Source organism: Aulonocara stuartgranti (genome assembly GCF_965226115.1).
Source record: "Aulonocara stuartgranti genome assembly, chromosome: 22".
NCBI classification, from domain to species: Eukaryota; Metazoa; Chordata; class Actinopteri; order Cichliformes; family Cichlidae; genus Aulonocara; species Aulonocara stuartgranti.
In genome coordinates this window covers 5,612,851-5,632,466 of record NC_138957.1, presented here as the reverse complement: position 1 = coordinate 5,632,466, position 19,616 = coordinate 5,612,851, and the positions used below count along the sequence as shown (strand labels likewise).

The 19,616-nt window shown below is 41.3% G+C and overlaps 1 protein-coding gene across 2 annotated transcripts in view; it reads left to right on the top strand.

Moving 5' to 3' along the window:
* Positions 1 to 13,337: 13,337 nt before the first annotated feature.
* The window catches only part of fndc5b (fibronectin type III domain containing 5b), a 40,735-nt gene continuing 34,456 nt past the window's right edge, over positions 13,338 to 19,616 (top strand). For both annotated transcript variants that reach the window (XR_014274256.1, XM_082522037.1), the window contains exons 1-2: positions 13,338 to 14,266; positions 17,880 to 17,998. Coding sequence is in view for 1 of the 2 variants with exons in the window: in XM_082522037.1 (XP_082378163.1) it covers positions 14,191 to 14,266; positions 17,880 to 17,998 (195 nt within the window). In the remaining variant the exon portion in view is untranslated. The remainder of the gene's footprint in view (positions 14,267 to 17,879; positions 17,999 to 19,616) is intronic.

The window sequence follows — 19,616 nt, the reverse complement described above, 5'->3', positions numbered from 1 at the left end:
TTTAGAGAGACTGGAGGTTTTACATGACTGATTCAGTTGCCTTCACAAAGTGTTGGTTAGTAATAAAATGAACAGGGCTCCTCTGGGTTGCCCTTCTTGGATCCTTAATAATTTTACCCAGGATGGACAGAAAATAAAGTGACACATTAAAAGAGATTTAATTGTGTCTCATATTAATCTTTCATTTCCAGTTTATTGTTTTGAGAAATTTAAACATACACAAAAGTCTGTACACACAGTGTATCCTGTGTATCCATTGTAAAAAACAAACAAACAAACAAACAAACAAACAAACACAAAACAGAAAAAGGGGGGGAAAACAATTTTTTTCATATTCATTATTTTATTATTTGGGTGTAGCATGAATAACCATGTGGGAGGTTTTTACCAGTAAAGATAAAGCTGTAAAATTTATGAAAATGTATGCCTTCCTTCATGTTTTCTAGTGGGGCCTGATTGGAGTCTGTGCTAGACCGATTCTGGCCCCTGGGCCCTATTTTTGAAGCTACTGTATTTTTCCTAATATTTCAAACAATAGGAAAAAACAACATGTCATAATTTCCAATCTCTAAATCTTATGGAAAATTAACAAATGCTCTGTTTATAAAGTTGTGGAAACCTGCTGAAACCTGAGACTGAAGAAGTCACTTGTGAAACGCTACAAAATGAACAGAATCAACTTTTTGGGATAAAACATTAACCTTTACAAGCACTAAATTTAGGAAAATTAAGCTGTGAGGCCTGATGAGTTAAGCAAAAATGTACCTTTGAGTTAACATTGAAATACATCATCAATAGCCTCGAGAGTATATCCTCAACTAGAATATCTTATAAATAAAAAACATATATTTGATAAATACTGGTGTAATAAACATGAAGATTTTTAAGTCTCTAAAATAAAGGAGCAGACAGGGTATATATATTATGTATATATCGTTACTTTTTTACTTAGGATTTAAGTATAGTAATAAAATAAAGTAACACTGTCACAATACTAAATAATACTGTTGACTAGTATCTTTCCACCACAAAAATCATACTAAAAAAAATCATACTAGTATATTTTTACGTGTTATTCTAAATGTAATGAGCTGACTACACCTGTGTAAGGCACACATCGTTCTTAATGTAACACAGCACCTGTGAACCTTTTAATACCCTGCTTTCTTTTGCTGTTTGCAGCCAGTTGGTGCGCTTTTTGAGCTCGCCCCCTGCTGGTTACATTTCAGAAGTACAATTTTTACGTGATGGAAAACAGCGAGTAATTCTCTTCCATATTCAAAAATACATGAAAAGCTTCTGGGAAGAAAAGATGTGTGTCTGCATGTGTTCCAGATGACTTGTGACAGCATGCAGTTATCCAATCCTCCCACTTCTCACAGAGCCACTGTTGTGAATTAGTAATGACTCCAGCTGGAGTCCCAGAGCTGCTACCTTTTTGATGTCTTGCTGCCAAATACGGGAGTAGAAAGAAGGGGATTATTACGCAACCGCCGCTGACCTCTACATCTGGACGCGCTTCATCAGTGTACAGTGCAGCACTGCGTGGACTGAGGCTGCACTACTGGTCCTCTGTTTTGATCTTCTGTTAATACTCGATGCGTTTTTTGGCAAGGTGCCTTGAGGGTGGTGGCAGTGCCTCCAGGTGGTGTCACGCGGAGCTGCCGTGGGTTTAGGTTGAGCTAATGCACACACGTTCATTTCTGCTCAGCCACGCACTTACGCTGCCCACGTGTCATCTTTTTCGCTGTCCTGCGCTGTCATGAGTAACATCCTCACATTTTTTCTGTGTTATCTCCTCCTCAGGATCACCTCAGTGTTAAAAAAAAAACAACCCACAGATATATAGAGTCATAGCATACATATGCACTTAAATATAAACGCAGTGTAACACACGTGTAGATAAAAAGAAAAAAAAAGATAAGAAGGCAACTTATCTTGCTTTCTTATCTTTCTTATCTATATGTGTGAATGTGTGTGTGAATGGGTGGATGACTGGATATGTAAAGCGCTTTGGGGTCCTTAGGGACTAGTAAAGCACTATATAAATACAGGCCATTTACCATTTATCTGACAACACATGAGGACATTAGCAAGAATTTATTGTGGGGTTTTGTTTGTTTTTTTTGATCCAGTTTTAATCTGAATCAGTGTGATGGCCTGTGTCTGATGCTCAGGACACCGCTTTAATAGTCCTTTAGATTAAATACGGTTTATGATGATTGCATGGAATTGCTGGACCTTCTTTACATGTTGTTTCCTTCTGTTTTTCACCCTTAAGCACCAACAAAACCCAACTTTAGAGGATTTTCTGGGTCCTGTTTCCATATTTTAAAATGCACATTAGAACTGCAGTGATCAGGTTACAATAGGAAGAATGTCAGCATAATGAGTTACTGCTAAATTTGCCACAGCAGTAAATATAGAATAATAAAAAATTATCTTAAAAAAACAAAACTATTGTTAACTTTCATTAAAATAGTTCTGTAGTTCACTAAGTTAACCGCCCCCTTGAATCTATTGTCTAACAATGTGGCTCAGGCATCAGCACATTTCTTTCTGACACTTAAAAGCTGCATAAAGCGCAGTTAAATACTCTGGATAAGACAGCTTAGTGACAAAGGGGACCCAGAAGTACTTTGATGTCATCCTTAATCTTTATGTTATACGAATGGTCTTGAGTTGGTAAAGCTGGATTTAGAATCACACATTTGTGTGGCTCCCAGGCTGTGCAGAGAAAAGGATTATGGGAATTCAGTCAATGCAGACACAGGAATGTGTTCATTCTTCTATAAAAAACACACACAAAAAACAGACAATGTATGTAAGCGAACACACACACACACACACACACACACACACACACACACACACACACACACACACACACAATGCAGAGCTACATATTTGGACATAGACAGAGTGACCCACCTCCTCTCTCTCCTCCCTTTGGATTTTATTACAGGTTAAAATTAGACTATTGGTAAACCTCAAAGTTCACTTTTTTCCCACTGCCATAGCCACACCACATACTTGTGCAAGAGGGTGAATTTCTAAGTTAAAACTACATGGGTACATGACACAGGCCAAGAAATTAGTACTATGTGCCTGATTTCACTCACAAAATGATGCTGATGTGAAAACTTGAGCAGTACCTCACAGGTAGCCACATAATTTGGCAAATCATTCCATTAAAATGCACCAAAAGGCACCAACCCCACAAAATGCAGCCGGCAGATACGTTTCAGTGATTTGAATTGGAGATGGTGAGTGATGGTGACATTAAACTGCAAATTGCTCTGTCAAGCAAAAGTTTCCCCAAAGACTAAATTTTTTATTAAACACCCTTTCTATTCTACCCGTTCTATTTTACTACACTGAGATTGCACTTTGTGTTTTCTGTTCATCGTGCAGTACTGTTGAAAATGTGCTTCTGTGCTTACATCTGTGATTCTATTAAGTTTACAATAGCTAACAAAAGAAATGAATTCTCCCTGATGCTGCTTTGCTTTGTTGGCAATGATACAAGGGCGAAAACCCCCAAAAAACTAATGCAGTCGTTGAGCCAAACCAGTTGTTTTAATTGTTAATTTTAGCTGACTGAGCACAACACATCCAACTGGGCATATTCACAGTTGAGTTACTGGTGGCTTGCACCTTTTGTCCATTTCCATCATTTGACCTAATGGTCAGCCCCACAGTGTGTTCAGCTGAAACCTAAAAACTCAAACGCTTTGTTTTGAAAAGTAAACTTCAGAGTTATGTCAGTAATTGTCGAGCTGCCGGCAATAATACGCAACCCCTGCAGATGAAGATGCAATGGTAATGATTTGTACTCCTGAGCAAGGAGAAATCATACAGATCGTATGATTTCTCCTTGCACCTTAATATGATGGACTGAAAAAGGCTCTCACATCAATACGCTGTTCCCAGCGGCTGCGACATTACTGAAATGCTAATGAAGGAAACGCTCGGTGAATAGTAGGATCATTAAACTGTGTGGAGAGGGAGGAACAGAGTGGAGAGGCAAGGAAAGGAGCCTGATGGTGGGGATGATGATGATGGTGATGATGATGGTGATGTATGGATGTTTCCTAGATATGAAGCCCCAATTTAAGCTGTATTTGCTCAGCTCAATCTGGCAAAGATGCTAAACGTGCCCCCACTCCACCCACCTAATGAGAGGACACTGGCAATAATGTTCAAGCCTGGAGCCAGAAGAGAGACAGAGAGGGAGAAAGAGCACGATGGCATGTGTGTTTGTCTCTCGGAGGAATCAGTGGTGCGTTAGAGATTGGAAAACGGGCCCGTGTAGTGAACAGATGAGAAAATCAAGATTGCTCAGTGTCAGCCTGTGCTGGTGCTCGAGTCTTAAGAGAGAAAGGTGGGGAGGAAGACGAAGGAGTGAGAGTCAGGATGGTGGGAAACTCCCATTCATCAAAAACTCTTCAAATAGTCGGGAATGAATGCTGGAATTGGTTTAAAAGCAGATATGACGACAGCAGAACCAGTACTGATGGATCCCTGGTTCTCGTCTGACAGACAGAGACACACAAACAGACACGCACACACACACACACACACACACACACACACACACGGTCTCTTACTGAAGTGTGCTGTCAGCATCAGTACCGCAGTTATTCATCAAAGGCTCTCCCCCCCTTCGTCTCACCTCGCCTTCTCTCCTCTTCTTTACACACTTTCACATACATGATGGTGCAAAAAGGGGGCGAGAGGACACCCGTCTCCAATAAGGTTAGCGTGAAAGAGCAAAATAGCATCAGACTGCAAGGTGTTACAGTAGTCAATTTCAAAGTCAGTGAACACGACTGTTTGCTAAGCCCTCCCTACCCCCAAAAAGAGTTATTTTACTGAATTAATATTACATACGTAAAATTGTGAGTGCACTGAAAACTCATCTCTGGCTGACTTTTAGTGTTTCTATATAAGCGAATGAGTTCAACCTTTGGAGGCATCAGTCACACAGACCTAAAGACTCCCTGGCAACCTCCAGCTCCCAGTTGACGACTGGTTGCTGATAGCTGCTAGGTGAAATCAGTTGCAAATAGGTTCTCCCCCAAAAGTCTCTTTGTTAATACATGGTTGCTGCACCTGAAATTTGATCCTAATTTCACTCTTATATTGAAGGATAAGGCCTAAGTCCATGGAGGACCACTATAGAAAACACGAATGCCTCGTTTTTACCAACCCCTAAAAAGGTTTTAGGGTATTCTTCCAAAAGAACTATGTCATCATTTGTGTAAGATGTTACAACCACAGACTGTTTATAAAGGATGTAGTTATCACCCATTTTTTATTAAAGTCTCACCTTGAAGACTGTGTTTTGAAACCGTAAGCAATGAGTGAGGGGAATCAGTTCGAGAAACAGTACACCCTGTCAATCACATGACAATAAAACCAAGAATAAACCAAAACAAGCATGCCCTGCTTTGTCAACTCAGACAATGAACACCATTTTGCATTAAATAACACCTGAAGTTCAGGTGAAGTTATTAAGACTATGAACTTATTAAGTAATGAAGGTACTACAAACTGGTTTCGCCTTTTAAATCTGGAAGCTACATACAGCAAACTTATACTTTGACACCTTTGTACCAGAGTGCAAACATGTTAACACACCAGTTTCCCTCAGAGCTCACCTGTTTTGTGTTTTGTTGAGGCTTAGGGGCATGCTTTGAATGACAGGTGTGCCAAAATAGGCTTCCTCTGATTCGAGCTAATTAACTGGATCGCGCCACAGTATTTGTGGTCATGGAGACTTTAAAAGCATTTGTAATGCAATTATCTGGCTAATACAATGGGCTGCTGTGTGGTACAAACTAGAGATGGACCGATCCGATATTACGTATCGGTATCGGTCCGATACTGACGTAAATTACTGGATCAGAGATCGGAGAGAAATAAAAAAAATGTAATCTGACTCTGCTCATAACCGTAGCATGTCGGAGCAGTGTGCTCACATCATAGAGCGGCTGTGTGTATTTGAAGCCTGCTACCAAACCAGCATTTCATCTCTGAGAAGGTTATCCCAGAGATAAGTAAAGCAAGTGTGTAAGTTCATCTCTGAATGTTTGTAAAGCGTTCCTGCGTTAAGCTTAACAACCAATACCTGGAGCGACTGCCTCTTCTTGCTGCTACTTCAATCATGAAACTGCTTAATGATCAGCTGATCGGCTTTTCTGTCACGACTCCGTCTCTCTTGTTTGTTTATTGCCCACTTCGCGCCAGAAAGAGGAAACCAGCGGCTGAACAACAGCAGCACGTTTAAGCTTGATAAGCTGTTGTTAGAATTTATTTAATATTACTTTCTACACCAGGATCTTTTTCTATGCAGCTGACGGCTGGTAACTGTCCAGGGGCGGATCTAGCAAAGTTTAGCCAGGGGGGCCGATAGGGCATGAACAGGGAAGAGGGGGCACAAAGACATACTTTTCTTTCTTATTCTCATTTAAAATGTCTGGCTTTTAATCAATAATTATCTGAATCTTACACCCAAAGTCCATTACTGTATATAATAACTGTTAAGTCTAATATACCCTAGTAAGCTATATTACTTTTTCCTTTGGGAAGATACCATCTGTACAGTCTGCAGTTCTGTTGAAGGAAGATGTTGAATCTATTTAATTATTTTTCAAAAATAATTTCTTTCTGTGCATTTTTTTTCCACACTGCATCAAATTAAAGTTGATTACGTCGATTAAGCATCATGAGGTGGAGGTTTGGGGGGTGGTTCCCTATTTTTTATTTTTTTTTGCTGGGAGTTTGCAACCCTATTAGTTAGGTTGCTTAAGATTTCTGCTAAGTACTCTTTAAAATACCAGAATAGGAAGGATTGAGTAGGTTTACGTTTATTAGATTGATCAGTATTGCTGAACTATGAAATATTTTGGGTGCAGTGTATTTTTTACATACAGGTATAACAGAATAGCTTTAGTGTTGTTGTTTATTTAAACTTGAGTATGAACTTATACAAAATTCAGCAAGATATTAAAAAACAGTTTTATTGATTAAAAAACACTATATCGGATTCATATTGGTATCGGCACATATCCAAATTTATGATATCGGTATCGGACATAAAAAAGTGGTATCGTGCCATCTCTAGTACAAACCACCCAGGAGAGTGAAATTCTAGTAATTTATTAGTCCATTACTTAAGCTGCATCCATAAACTGTACACACTGATCCCTTCGACTGTTGTTATTTAAGCTGGTTAGTGTTAGCTGGTAACTTTGCCCTTTACCCTCTCATCCAGGTATGATCATTTCTGACTCCATTAAAACCACACATGGCTCACCTGGAGTCAGATTGTAGATTCCCGAAACAAGCAGCAGCATGGTGGCTTGTCCATCTTTTATATACAGTCTAGAACCAGCCACCTCACTATGCTCAACATTAACTTAGCTGTTGTGTTAAAGTGGGAAAAACTTATTATGCATACTGCCCCAGAATGCAAAGAAATCCAGAGCTTTGCAGGTCGGTAAGGGCTTTAGTGGGAAAGCCATTTGGCTTGAATAAATCTTTGATGGGGGATTAGAGGGTTGAAGATGCTGATATGAGAGTAGCTATATTTGCTAAAGAGGAATTCCAGGTTGGAGGGGGCTCCTGAGGGGTTCTCCCAGCAAAATGAGTTTAATTCCATAATAATTTCATTTGCCAGAGCATATCCCATTAGAGCCTGAATGAGGAAGGATGATTTAATAATAGACATCAACATTAGTGGTATTATATCCCTGGATACATAGCTAACTGTTCTACAGTTTAATACCAAACAATCAACTATAGTGTGATGTGAGGGTTCAGGGGCTAATTAGATCAGTCTACTGGGCCTAATCTCAGATTAACTGGAAGGCCAAGTTTAGCATTTTTTGAATATAGGGATCGGCAGACATGCAACATTTCAGTCCAGCTCCATTATAGTTACAGTTAAACCTTTGAGTTTGGAAACCCTGCACGAGTTGAAAGTGACTTTAACATGTCGACACAACGTGATCATGCTATCGCACACATGCATGAAATGTGACAGCACCCGAGCCAGCGGCTTCCTGTTAGGTAACACAGGGGCTTCCACCCTCAGCGCTGGGCATCTGTCCTTGCAGGAAGAGAGACATAAAGGGATGCTAAGAAAAGATGCTTACGTCAGGAGCAACCGTGGACTTCTCTTTCTCTCTTTCTTGCTCTCATATGCTTTCTAACTCATCGCGCTCTCTCCCCAGCTTTCCTTGGTTTCTCCTTCTAAGGAGGACAGCCTCTTTAGCTGATGCCAGCACTTCAATCGGAGCCACTTAAGAAAATAAGCTGTTGCCATCTTTGTGCTGCTGGTTGGTGCTACGGTCACATGCTGTAACACTCTCGGGAGGCAGGTGCAGAATTCCTCATAGGAACAGTTTCCTGTCCAAGAATGAACTAAAATGCAGGTTGTTTACCACAAAACAACTGAAGAATTGTATGTGCTCATTATATTTGGTGCATCTCATAATGTCAAGATAAAGCTATATTCACTGAAGTGTAAGCGGCTGACTGAAATTATGATATAATTTATAACTTAGACTAAGATTGTGGCTCAAGAGTTGGGAGTTCGCCTTGTAATCAGAAGGTTGCCGGTTCGAGCCCCGGCTCGGACAGTCTCGGTCAATGTGTCCTTGGGCAAGACACTTCACCCGTTGCCTACTGGTGGTGGTCAGAGGGCCCGGTGGCACCAGTGTCCGGCAACCTCGCCTCTGTCAGTGCGCCCCAGGGTGGCTGTGGCTACAATGTAGAGTGGGAGTGACCGTGTCCCAGTACTGAAAACCACAGTATTAATGAAAGTATTGCCCAAAGGTAATGTTTCCACCTCTCTGCTAGACTGTGAGAATGGCTTTCTTTGGTTCATACTCAGCATTTTCCAAAATACAGGGGGGTTGAGTTGATGCCAAAGACTTTTACTTTAGTTTCATCTGACCACAGCACTTCTCAGAATCATTTAAATGTTCTAACCCTAAGATTGGCCTGTACATGCGCTTTGCAGGTTCCGGAAGATTCCATTATAGCACAGGTACGATCTGATATTGTTGTGTTGGAGTTGTTTCTGGATCAACGGCGGTAATGTTGATCCAAGTTCAACATTTCAAGGAACTAATCACATTGTAGTGATGTCATAGTTTAGCATCTTGGAAACACCATCACACCAAACCATAACCCTAACCCCAGAACTCTAACCCTAACCGTAACCACGATCATATCTTAACCCCAACCCTAATTTTGACCCTAACAGCTCCTTTTTTGGATTTTCTTCCTGAGTGGACATCGGCAAGTATTCTTCTCTAAGTCGCAAAGCTATGACATCGTAACAATGCGACTGGTCAGATGAAATGTTGATCCAGGAACAACACCAAAACGAGAATATCAGATAGAGCACAGCGTATTGTGTTACCAGGGGTGTTCTTGGTAACAGTGGATCCAACTGCCACATGGATACACAGCCGATCTGTAGCTCCCTCAGATGCCTCCCTGGGTAATTTCACAGAAAATCCATTTCTAGCTTTTTTTTGGCTGAAGTATTATTATGATTGTCTCTCTATATTAAAATTAAACTGCCATAAAAATTTGAGAGACTGTTCATTTCTTTGTATGTGAACAAATTTACAAATTCAGCAGGGGATCAAATTATTATTTGCCCATGTGTATTTGAGAGTTTTTACGAAAGGATGCAGAGGATGAATACATGCATAGACTTATTCAAAACGGTTTCATAACATACAGCATGTAAATACCATACAAACACTCTATACATAACAGGTAGAAGTTTACCGCATAAAAACAGAATTCAGAAATATTACAAGGAAAAAATTGAAATAATGAACCTTTTCAATTTCAGTTCAATTCAATTTTATTTATATAGCGCCAGATCACAGCAACAGTCCCCTCAATGCTTGGTAGACCCTACAATAATACATACAAAGAAAAAAACCTCAAAATCATATGACCCCCTATGAGCAAGCACTTTGGTGACAGCGGGAAGGAAAAACTTCCTTTTAACAGGAAGAAACCTCCAGCAGAACCAGGCTCAGGGAGGGGCGGGGTCATCTGCTGTGACCAGTTGGGGAGAGAGAAGAAAGACAGGATAATATTACAAAGAAGAACACATTTTTGTTGCCTTTGGTTCAGGTCAGATCATGTTGGGGAGTGCGCTTATCCCCTACTGGGATTGCATAAAATTTACACATGCACCCCACTGTCAGTAGCATCCTCGGGCAAAACAATAACCTACTTATGTGACGTGGTGGAAAGCAGGCTGCATCAGTCCTACATATGACCAACTTCCAAACTTTCCATTTACGGAGAATAGTTAGTTAACAAAAGCTGTATTACCAGTAATTTATTATTGATGGGTTTTTTTGGCAATCCAGAGAGAGTGTAAAAGGCAGTGTACACTTTCAGAGCAACTAAATTCACTTGCAAACACAAAATATGTTTCCGTGTCCCTGCTGTGCTGCCTGCTCGCTCACCTGCAGGGAAGACAGGAGTAAGGTGAATTGCTTTAGTCTCGTGAGCCTTAAAATTGAATTGCATCGCCAAGGAGAGAAGGGCCAAATATTCAAGAATGAGAAGAGATGTGATGATGTCAGCAGCTCTGAGGCAAGCACTTTTCCCCTTTTTTTTCAGGATAGCAGCATGCATGGATGATGTGCATGTGTTTGTGTGTCATTGTAGAGATGCCTCTATGCTGAGTTGAACAGCCGGATGGGTTCAGGTTGTCATTAAGGGAAAGTTGAGTAAAGCAATGGGCTGAAACTCATTTTTATTATCTCCATATCACACTCTTGACACTTTTCCTTCTGCTTTTTTCCTCTTCCTGACCTCTCCCACCATTATTCCCTCTGCTGGACTTAAATCTTCCTCGCTCACCGTCTGCCTTCACTTTTGTGTTGTTCGAATTTCTTTCAAGTCATTATTTTCCGTCCAATTTCCACCACAATTTCTCACCTCATTTCACTTGAGATCCTTTTTCGTCTTCATTTGCATGGCTCAACCATAAATATTCCTCTGTCCTAAACACATACACACACGCACACACACACACTACCATACACTGTAATTAAACTCCCCCAGGGGCAGTTTGGGGGTTAGCAGTGAGAAGAGATGAGGAGAAAGTGAGCGATAATGCCACTTCAAAGCGGCTGCAGACTGGCTCATTCCCCTCAAGCTTCAGATGGATTAAGGCCACTTCTAGCCTTTTTTGTACCCCATCAGCTCCACTTGAGTTCAACACAGAGCACCCTCTTTGACAAATGTATCCCGGTACACTCCAAACTCAACAGGCAACGGAAAACAACTCCTCAAGAACAAAAAGTAGGCACAATGAGCCGTACTTTGAGTGCTACACACTAATTGCAAATGTGGGAATAATTTAATGATTTGTTATTTTACTGTGAGGTTGACGTGATTCAGTCCAGATTCAACAAACATTTTTTTATAGCTTATCTAGCAAGCTAAGTAGTGAGATAAAGCTAATTCTCGCTAAGCTAAAATGTTGTATATCCACACAGCTATCTAAGATCATCAAAACACTCTTTAACACCCACTGGACAACTGTTTTTCTCATGTTGTCCAACAAATCGATCATATTAAAGCTTTGTTCCTGCTGCCTGTGTCTGTAAAGTGAAGCCAGCAGTTTTATATAAATCACTGGCAGCTGCAGAAGCACCTTAAATCTGCATTCTTTCTAATGAACAGTAGGGGGCGACGTCTTTGTTTTAAAAAAAGATAAGCTCCAATCAAGTACCAGATCCTACATAGGACAAACAGTTGATAAGATTTGCCTACTAATTAGGCAATATGCTTGGTTTATTGACAACTACATGTGAAGCCATATTCTTTGATAACTGCATGCAGAGACTGCTGAGATTACAAGTTTATTCCAGTTTGCAAAGACGTTTGTATTGTTCATGTTCAGCTCAACGACTCTACACAGGGGGGTCATACTGACAGTAAATGTAATACTATGACTGCAGTGTTGATCTTTACCATCTCCCTCTGATCTCTGGTAAATGATGAAGTATTCCTCTTATTTTAAACCTGACATTAAATCTGCATATGATTTCTTATCATTTCTCCAAACACATTAACCTCTAAAAAGAAGTTCTCCAAAAATAAATCTGTCAGCATCATGCTTCATGAAAACAACTGGCGTGACCACCAGTAAGGTGAAGATTCAAGGGTGGGGTTTTTTTTTTGTCTCTTCTTTTTTTATTTTGCAAGCTGAAACCAGAGGTCACTGGAGGAGACTGTGCTCGTCTGAACCTAAGTTGAGTGATAAAACTGTCAGCGGCACAGCAAAGAGATATGAATGTTGTCATCTTAAATTGTTCTTATAACCTTGAAAGACACTGAAGAGCAAAGAGAAGAAAGGAGAGGAGCAGGGCGTCACATCGGCATCTTCTCCCTGAAGCAAAAGAGACGTTAAAGGGGCGTCTGTTGAGAATGTTAATCATGTATTGATCTGTGTAATCTGTGTCCCTGAGTACCTATACATGAGCACAACGGACAGCATTTTGCCACACTCCAGGAGAAACACTGGCCCAATTTTATTCTTAATAAGGTGCACAAGCTTTGCAGGACCCTTGTGTCCCCTTTATTGACCTACTACTGCATGTTATTCTCTTTAAGAGACCATATAGGATACACAATTAGTAAGATTTTATGTGCCTGCCAGAGCCCTTTCATTTGATTGAGTGGGTATGGGATCAATAGGTCCTTCGATTGCACATAAGAGCCCTTTTACTGACAAATCGCACTCACAATTGATTTCCTGTTTATAGATTCATTCCTATTATTAATTTCTACACATATACAGTTCATGTTTTATTAAACGTTGCATGGGATCACTTTTTCCTTCCTTTAGCTTCTGGAATCCCATTCCAGCTTATGTAATGTTAGGAATCATTAAATGTCTTTAGAAATGTTTTACCTTTGTGTTGCATCATTTGTAAATGATGTACAGAGGATTCTAAATTAACGGTTGTGTCGCAAGGTCTAAGAGAGGCTGAAGCTATGGCATTTAAATGCATTTATTGCACTATCATAGACATCAGTGTTTCTCTTACATCCACAGGAAAGTGAAAGTTTTTAGTGCAGTTTTACTATTGGAAGATCACTGGCACCAGAATTCGGTAAGGCTGTTGGTGCACAAAAGATGATGGGGGGGGCAAACTAACAATCCTAAACAGCAACAGTGACATCATCACATCACAAATGCATTTTTTTATTTAGATATTGTAACTGTCCATACATTCTCACCCAGCTACTCTTCAGTTAGGGTCAGGCATGAAAAACTACTTATTTGACTTGGGAAATCATAATGTAAGGCATAATATGCATTATGTGTTAAAAACTTAGCTTAAAGTGGTGTTAAGGCAGCAAGGTGACATGGTGGATAGCACTGTTGGCTCACAGCAAGAAGGTCCAGGGTTCAGATCCACTCGGATCCAGTCTCTGTGTGGCCTTTCCAGCGTCCTCTCAGATCCAGATGTATTGATATTGCAATAACACATGTGCACAGATAGAACAGTGAACGTCTGTGCTTTATAAATGATTGATTGGTTAAAGCGTTTCAGACTGCTTCATTAAAAATAGCTGACAACAGGCACGGATATGTTACTTTTTGTCTAAAATGATGATTTCTCTTTGGAGGATTGGTTTGTTTTTCGCAAGTAACTTATAAGCGAGGACTGATGCAAGTGTGTGCGTGTGTTTGTGAGGGAGAGAGAGAGAGAGAGTCATAAGCCGTGGCTGCACGTTGCACTCTGCAGCACTTGCGCACTTCTTCCACCTCTCCGCATACTGAAATCCTCTCTGCGCCGACTTTCCATCACAGCCAGCCTGGAAGTCCGCCGGTGGTCGAAGGGCCGTCGTTGTGAGGTGTCCACCGAGACAACTGAGAACGGCATCGTGCACCACCACCACCCCGTCCCTTTCCCCACCCTCCCCTTAACCCTCCTCCTCTCCTCTGGCCGTTGTTGCGCTTCTGCTGCTGCAGAGTCCAAGTTCAGGTGAGCCCGGTCTCCGGTACAACAAGTACCTCCTCTCTCCGGTACCCTAACCGGGGGATGCTCGCCTCCTCCCGTTAAACGCCATGCTATAAATGGGCCGCACAGGATGTGAAGCCTCACCAGAAGAAGCAGGAGGATGGCTAAACCAGGCTTGTCTGCGGCGGTGCTGCTGCTCCTGCTGGGCTTCCTCTCAGCGTCCTCCGTTAATGCCGGTGAGTTTTACCACAGGTTGATGAGCGATCGTTGCGAGTAAATGTGAGTTGATGCAGCGGGCCGATTAAACACATGTCGTTGTGCTTTTATTTTAGTGTTATTTGGCAGCAGCTGACTGATGTCATGCATTTGGTGTGCATTTCATCCCTTTTTGGGAAGCCACCTGACGTGACACACTGCATGTGCGTGCATCAGCTATAGGTGGACACAGTGAGCTTTAGTGATGCCAAAAAAATGGCTGACACAAGTTGGTCTCACACTGCATCAGAGTGACAGTTTAATCCCAGTTTGTATAAATGTTTCTAGAAAAGTGTCATTCAAAAAAAACCCAGTCTTTGTGGCACCGTGTGATTGGCTCAGTAAGTTCTCAGATGACTGTTAAATTCAAGTAAAGACTAAACGAGCATTAGAGCTTTACATTTTAGTTGACTAACTGACCAATCAGTGGTCATTTTCTCAGATGTGAGTATTTGCCACTTTCTCTTGTGTCAGACAAAACAAGATATTAGTGAGCATCATTTTGGCTCCTGGAATATTTCAGTTGGCATTTTTTCACCATTTTCTGAAAATTCTTCATTGTTTGGGGAGATAATCTCTAGTAGCTGCTTTAAAAATGTGCAGGTTCATCCATCCAGTGTCCTGAAGGGATGTGAAATGTGATTGAGTTACTTCCATGTAAAGCCTCTACGTACAGCAGGTCCAATCCTCCTATATGTTCATGCGTGTGTGGGGTTGGGGGCTGGGGGACTATCTCATCTATCTTGTACGATATCGCATGTTTCTAACCTGCGGCAACATATGTTCATCTCATGCGTAAGATCTTGGTTACACTGCATCCTGATGATAAGCTGATAGATGACAGTCGCGTGAAAAGCCCAAATCTTGGCAATAAGCTCATGTGGGATTTATCTCGGCCTCTAGAGATTTGATATTTTGGCTTCCCGAGGCTGGGAATGGATGTAGTTTTAAGAGGGAATTTTTGTTAATCTGCAGCAAACGCTTTAAGAATGGACGGGAATCCCTCTCTGCCATTGCATTGTTTCTGTGTCTGTGTGAGAACAGGAAGATAAACAGCGAGAAAATGGCCAGTCAAACAGGGAGTCATAGCGATGGATCATGCCCGTACAGTACTTGGGAACACATCACACATTTACTCTGCATCAGCAAACACACACATACACACACATTCACATGCAGCCTTTGGGAGCCACTCAACTGAGTTTGTCGCCTACCAAAAATGAATTTCACCAACATGATGTAACACACTGTACTGTGATGATTGTGTTATCAGCAAGCAGAAAGGGAGGGAAGAAAATAAAGTACATTCTTGTTTTTCCTGTAACAACACTTTTTAACTCCAAGAACAAGTCTCAAGATTGTGTGCTCAATATTTGCAGCGGTTTAATGCAACAGTGTCACATGACTGACGGCGTTTCTCCTGGTAACAATATTTTCAAAGAAAAAGCTTGAAAGGAGCTTGTCCAGTCAGAGCTAAAAAATGGTGCAAATAAAATCAAAAATTGTTTTTCCTGTGCAATTGTGCAACAATGGGCTGACTTCAGCGGGAGGACAGATGGTAGAGCGGCCAGGAGTTATAATAATAATAATAATGGATTGGATTTATACAGCGCTTTTCAAGGCACCCAAAGCACTTTACAATGCCACTATTCATTCACTCTCACATTCACACACTGGTGGAGGCAGCTACAGTTGTAGCCACAGCTGCCCTGGGGCAGACTGACAGAAGCGAGGCTGCCATATCGCGCCATCGGCCCCTCTGGCCAACACCAGTAGGCAAGTAGGGTAAAGTGTCTTGCGCAAGGACACAATGACCAGGACAGAGAGGCCAGGGATCAAACCGACGACCTTCCAGTTACAGATGCGATTCCCAACCCCTGAGCCACGGTCGCTCAGGGGTTGGGAATGACCATTAATTTCCTTTTTTAATGGCACGAAATGACAAAAATAGATAGTGAAGTACAAACTGTGCACAGGCCAGAAACAGCTATCCACTGCTGCTGACCATAGACTGTATATAAAAGACAGACATAGCAGTGGCGGCATCACCCATTGATTCCTTGCTCTCTGTTTTTTAAAGTCTTCTGGCTGCCATCGTGTTAGTTTTATTAGAGCCAGAAGTGAAGATATATGAACAAACACTGGTGTTCAGTTCACCGGTTCACCTTTTGAAATGTGTTTGGCTGCAGCAGTAAGACACAGGTTTCACTCAAGTGGTCTCCAGTTCTGGTTTTCACCTCATCTTTTCCACGTTTTACTACCACTCAGCAAGCAGTTGATGAATATTTGCAGACAAATCCTTCATGCAAGTTACAGACAGCCACCACAGTCTGCAAGCAACCAAAGCGATTACAAGGATTTTTTTTGTAAACCCATGGCATGAAGCTCCTGGTGCACAGCTTTTATGCTGATGTTAATATCAGAGGTTTGTAGCTCTGCAATTACAGAGTCAGCAGAGTGTTGGGTCGAGTTGCTGTGGTTCTTAAATATATATGTGCAATAATACTGTGTGCAGTTTATTGTTGAGTATCTTGAACTGGAAGAAATTTCAAAAACGGACTTGTTGGTATCATCCTATTACAGCGAGCTCTTTAGAATAACTTGTGCTAAAGAGGTAGACTGCATGAATGGGTGCTTGACCTTATTCAGCTATGGCCATGGGACTGAAAACACCTGAATTCAGAGATAAAGAGGTGTGGCCAAATATTGGGTATATGCAAATTAGTGCCAACTACCAGACTAATAAGAAGCACAAAATTCTTGAATGGTTTTTACTCCTCATAAACATCCACTAAAATGTCTCCAAAAGACTCAGCAGAAACACAGTGGACAGTTCAGTGACTCCAGTTATAGTTTGCAGGTGTCATTTAATCTATCAAAGATTTTGATTAACTGGAATTTCCGCGTATTCAACAGAATATTTATGTGACAAAATAGATAAATGTCCCTCTCAGTGACAGTTTCATGTGTGTGTGCACATGGGCGTTATCATCCTTGTGTGTACGATGTCAAGGTCTGATTCTGATGTTGCTTTACAAGTCAGGCTCATGGGAAATACAACTCTGTCTGTAATCGTAGAAGACCATGAGTTGGTCTTAACTCTCACATAACCATACACACTTTACTCTCTGCTACCTTCGCAGCTAAGAAATGAAAAATGTTAAGAAAGACTGTAATTTAGTCCGTCAAAGTTAATTTTCTGATTGATAAATGCATCGTGTTTTTGTTTTTTGTTTTTCCTCAAGAGTCATGGTTTAATGAGATATGTGGAGGAGAAAGAAGAGAGGAAAAGTTAAAGATGCGAAAGTGTGCGTGAAAGAAGAACAGAGAGAGAATGGAAAAAGTGTTTTTTCAAGGGAAACACCAGGAGACATGTATGTGCTTTATTAGGGCCGGTATTAATGAAAGGAGAGGGATTAATTTGTAGGAGGTGAAGAGAAGATCTTAAGGAAGGAGAGAGCGAGAGCACAGCGAGAGAGAGAGTGAGAGGGGGGACGATTTGTTCAAGTTGTAGCGTTTATAGTTATAAAGTGTAAAGAATATTTATGGCCTGTCTCTTTTTATTTCTTTCCTCTGGCCGTGCATGTGCGTCAGACACCCTGCTGTCAGCACCGCTCAATGTGACCATCAGAGAACTCGAGGTTAACTCTGCTGTGGTTACGTGGGAAATCTTGGAGGGAGACCCTGTCATCGGATTTGCCATCACCCAACAGGTACCGCTACATGTGTTGTAAAGCCCAGCAGGACTGATATAAATATCAATATTTGGTGATTTAGAGATGCGATTTACCGGCCGATATATATTATTTTTTAACTTTCAGCATACGTAACATAAGTAGTTTTCGCTAACGTTTGTTATGTGTAGTTTCTTATAAGCCACTAATAAGGTAATATGACGATGCAGTTTAAAAATAATCTCATTTCATTGTCACAAGCCATGGATTGCGCATTTACATTCTGCCCAGCTATGCTCGCATCAGCTGGTTTGTGTTTGCGTGACAGAGTTACAGAGTGCCCTCTGGTGGACAAACTATGCAACACATATATATTTGCAAATGCCTAATAACGCCCTACATATTGCCGATGCTGATATATTGTTATATAGTATATACAGGGAGTGCAGAATTATTAGGCAAATGAGTATTTTGTCCACATCATCCTCTTCATGCATGTTGTCTTACTCCAAGCTGTATAGGCTCGAAAGCCTACTACCAATTAAGCATATTAGGTGATGTGCATCTCTGGAATGAGAAGGGGTGTGGTCTAATGACATCAACACCCTATATCAGGTGTGCATAATTATTAGGCAATGTCCTTTCCTTTGGCAAAATGGGTCAAAAGAAGGACTTGACAGGCTCAGAAAAGTCAAAAATAGTGTCTCAAAATTGCAAAGCTTCTGAAGCGTGATCATCAAACAATCAAGCGTTTCATTCAAAATAGTCAACAGGGTCGCAAGAAGCATGTGGAAAAACCAAGGCGCAAAATAACTGCCCATGAACTGAGAAAAGTCAAGTGTGCAGCTGCCAAGATGCCACTTGCCACCAGTTTGGCCATATTTCAGAGCTGCAACATCACTGGAGTGCCCAAAAGCACAAGGTGTGCAATACTCAGAGACATGGCCAAGGTAAGAAAGGCTGAAAGACGACCACCACTGAACAAGACACACAAGCTGAAACGTCAAGACTGGGCCAAGAAATATCTCAAGACTGGTTTTTCTAAGGTTTTATGGACTGATGAAATGAGAGTGAGTCTTGATGGGCCAGATGGATGGGCCCGTGGCTGGATGGTAAAGGGCAGAGAGCTCCAGTCCGACTCAGACGCCAGCAAGGTGGAGGTGGAGTACTGGTTTGGGCTGGTATCATCAAAGATGAGCTTGTGGGCCTTTTCGGGTTGAGGATGGAGTCAAGCTCAACTCCCAGTCCTACTGCCAGTTTCTGGAAGACACCTTCTTCAATAATTCTGCACTCCCTGTATGTTGTTCAGGCTCTAATGTGTTGTGTGAGTATGTTATGTGTGGAGAGCGAGTCAAAAATGATGACTTAATCAAACGGAGTACGACTTTTATATAGTGTAGCCCCATTCCTAGAATATCAGTACTCCTGGAATTCTGAGTACTGATTTGGTACTAATACTTTGACTTTGGGTATCTGCTAAATATGCCAGTGATGCACTTGGATCCTGCAGCAGGCCAATGATCTGAAACACACCAGCAACCTCGGAGTCCTCTACCTTTAAATCTGGTTTAAGTCTGACGTCATTAGCCGTGTACAGGTCCAAACTCCTATTCAGGTCCCAAAGTCAAATGAACACTGCGGCATCACTGAAAGTTAA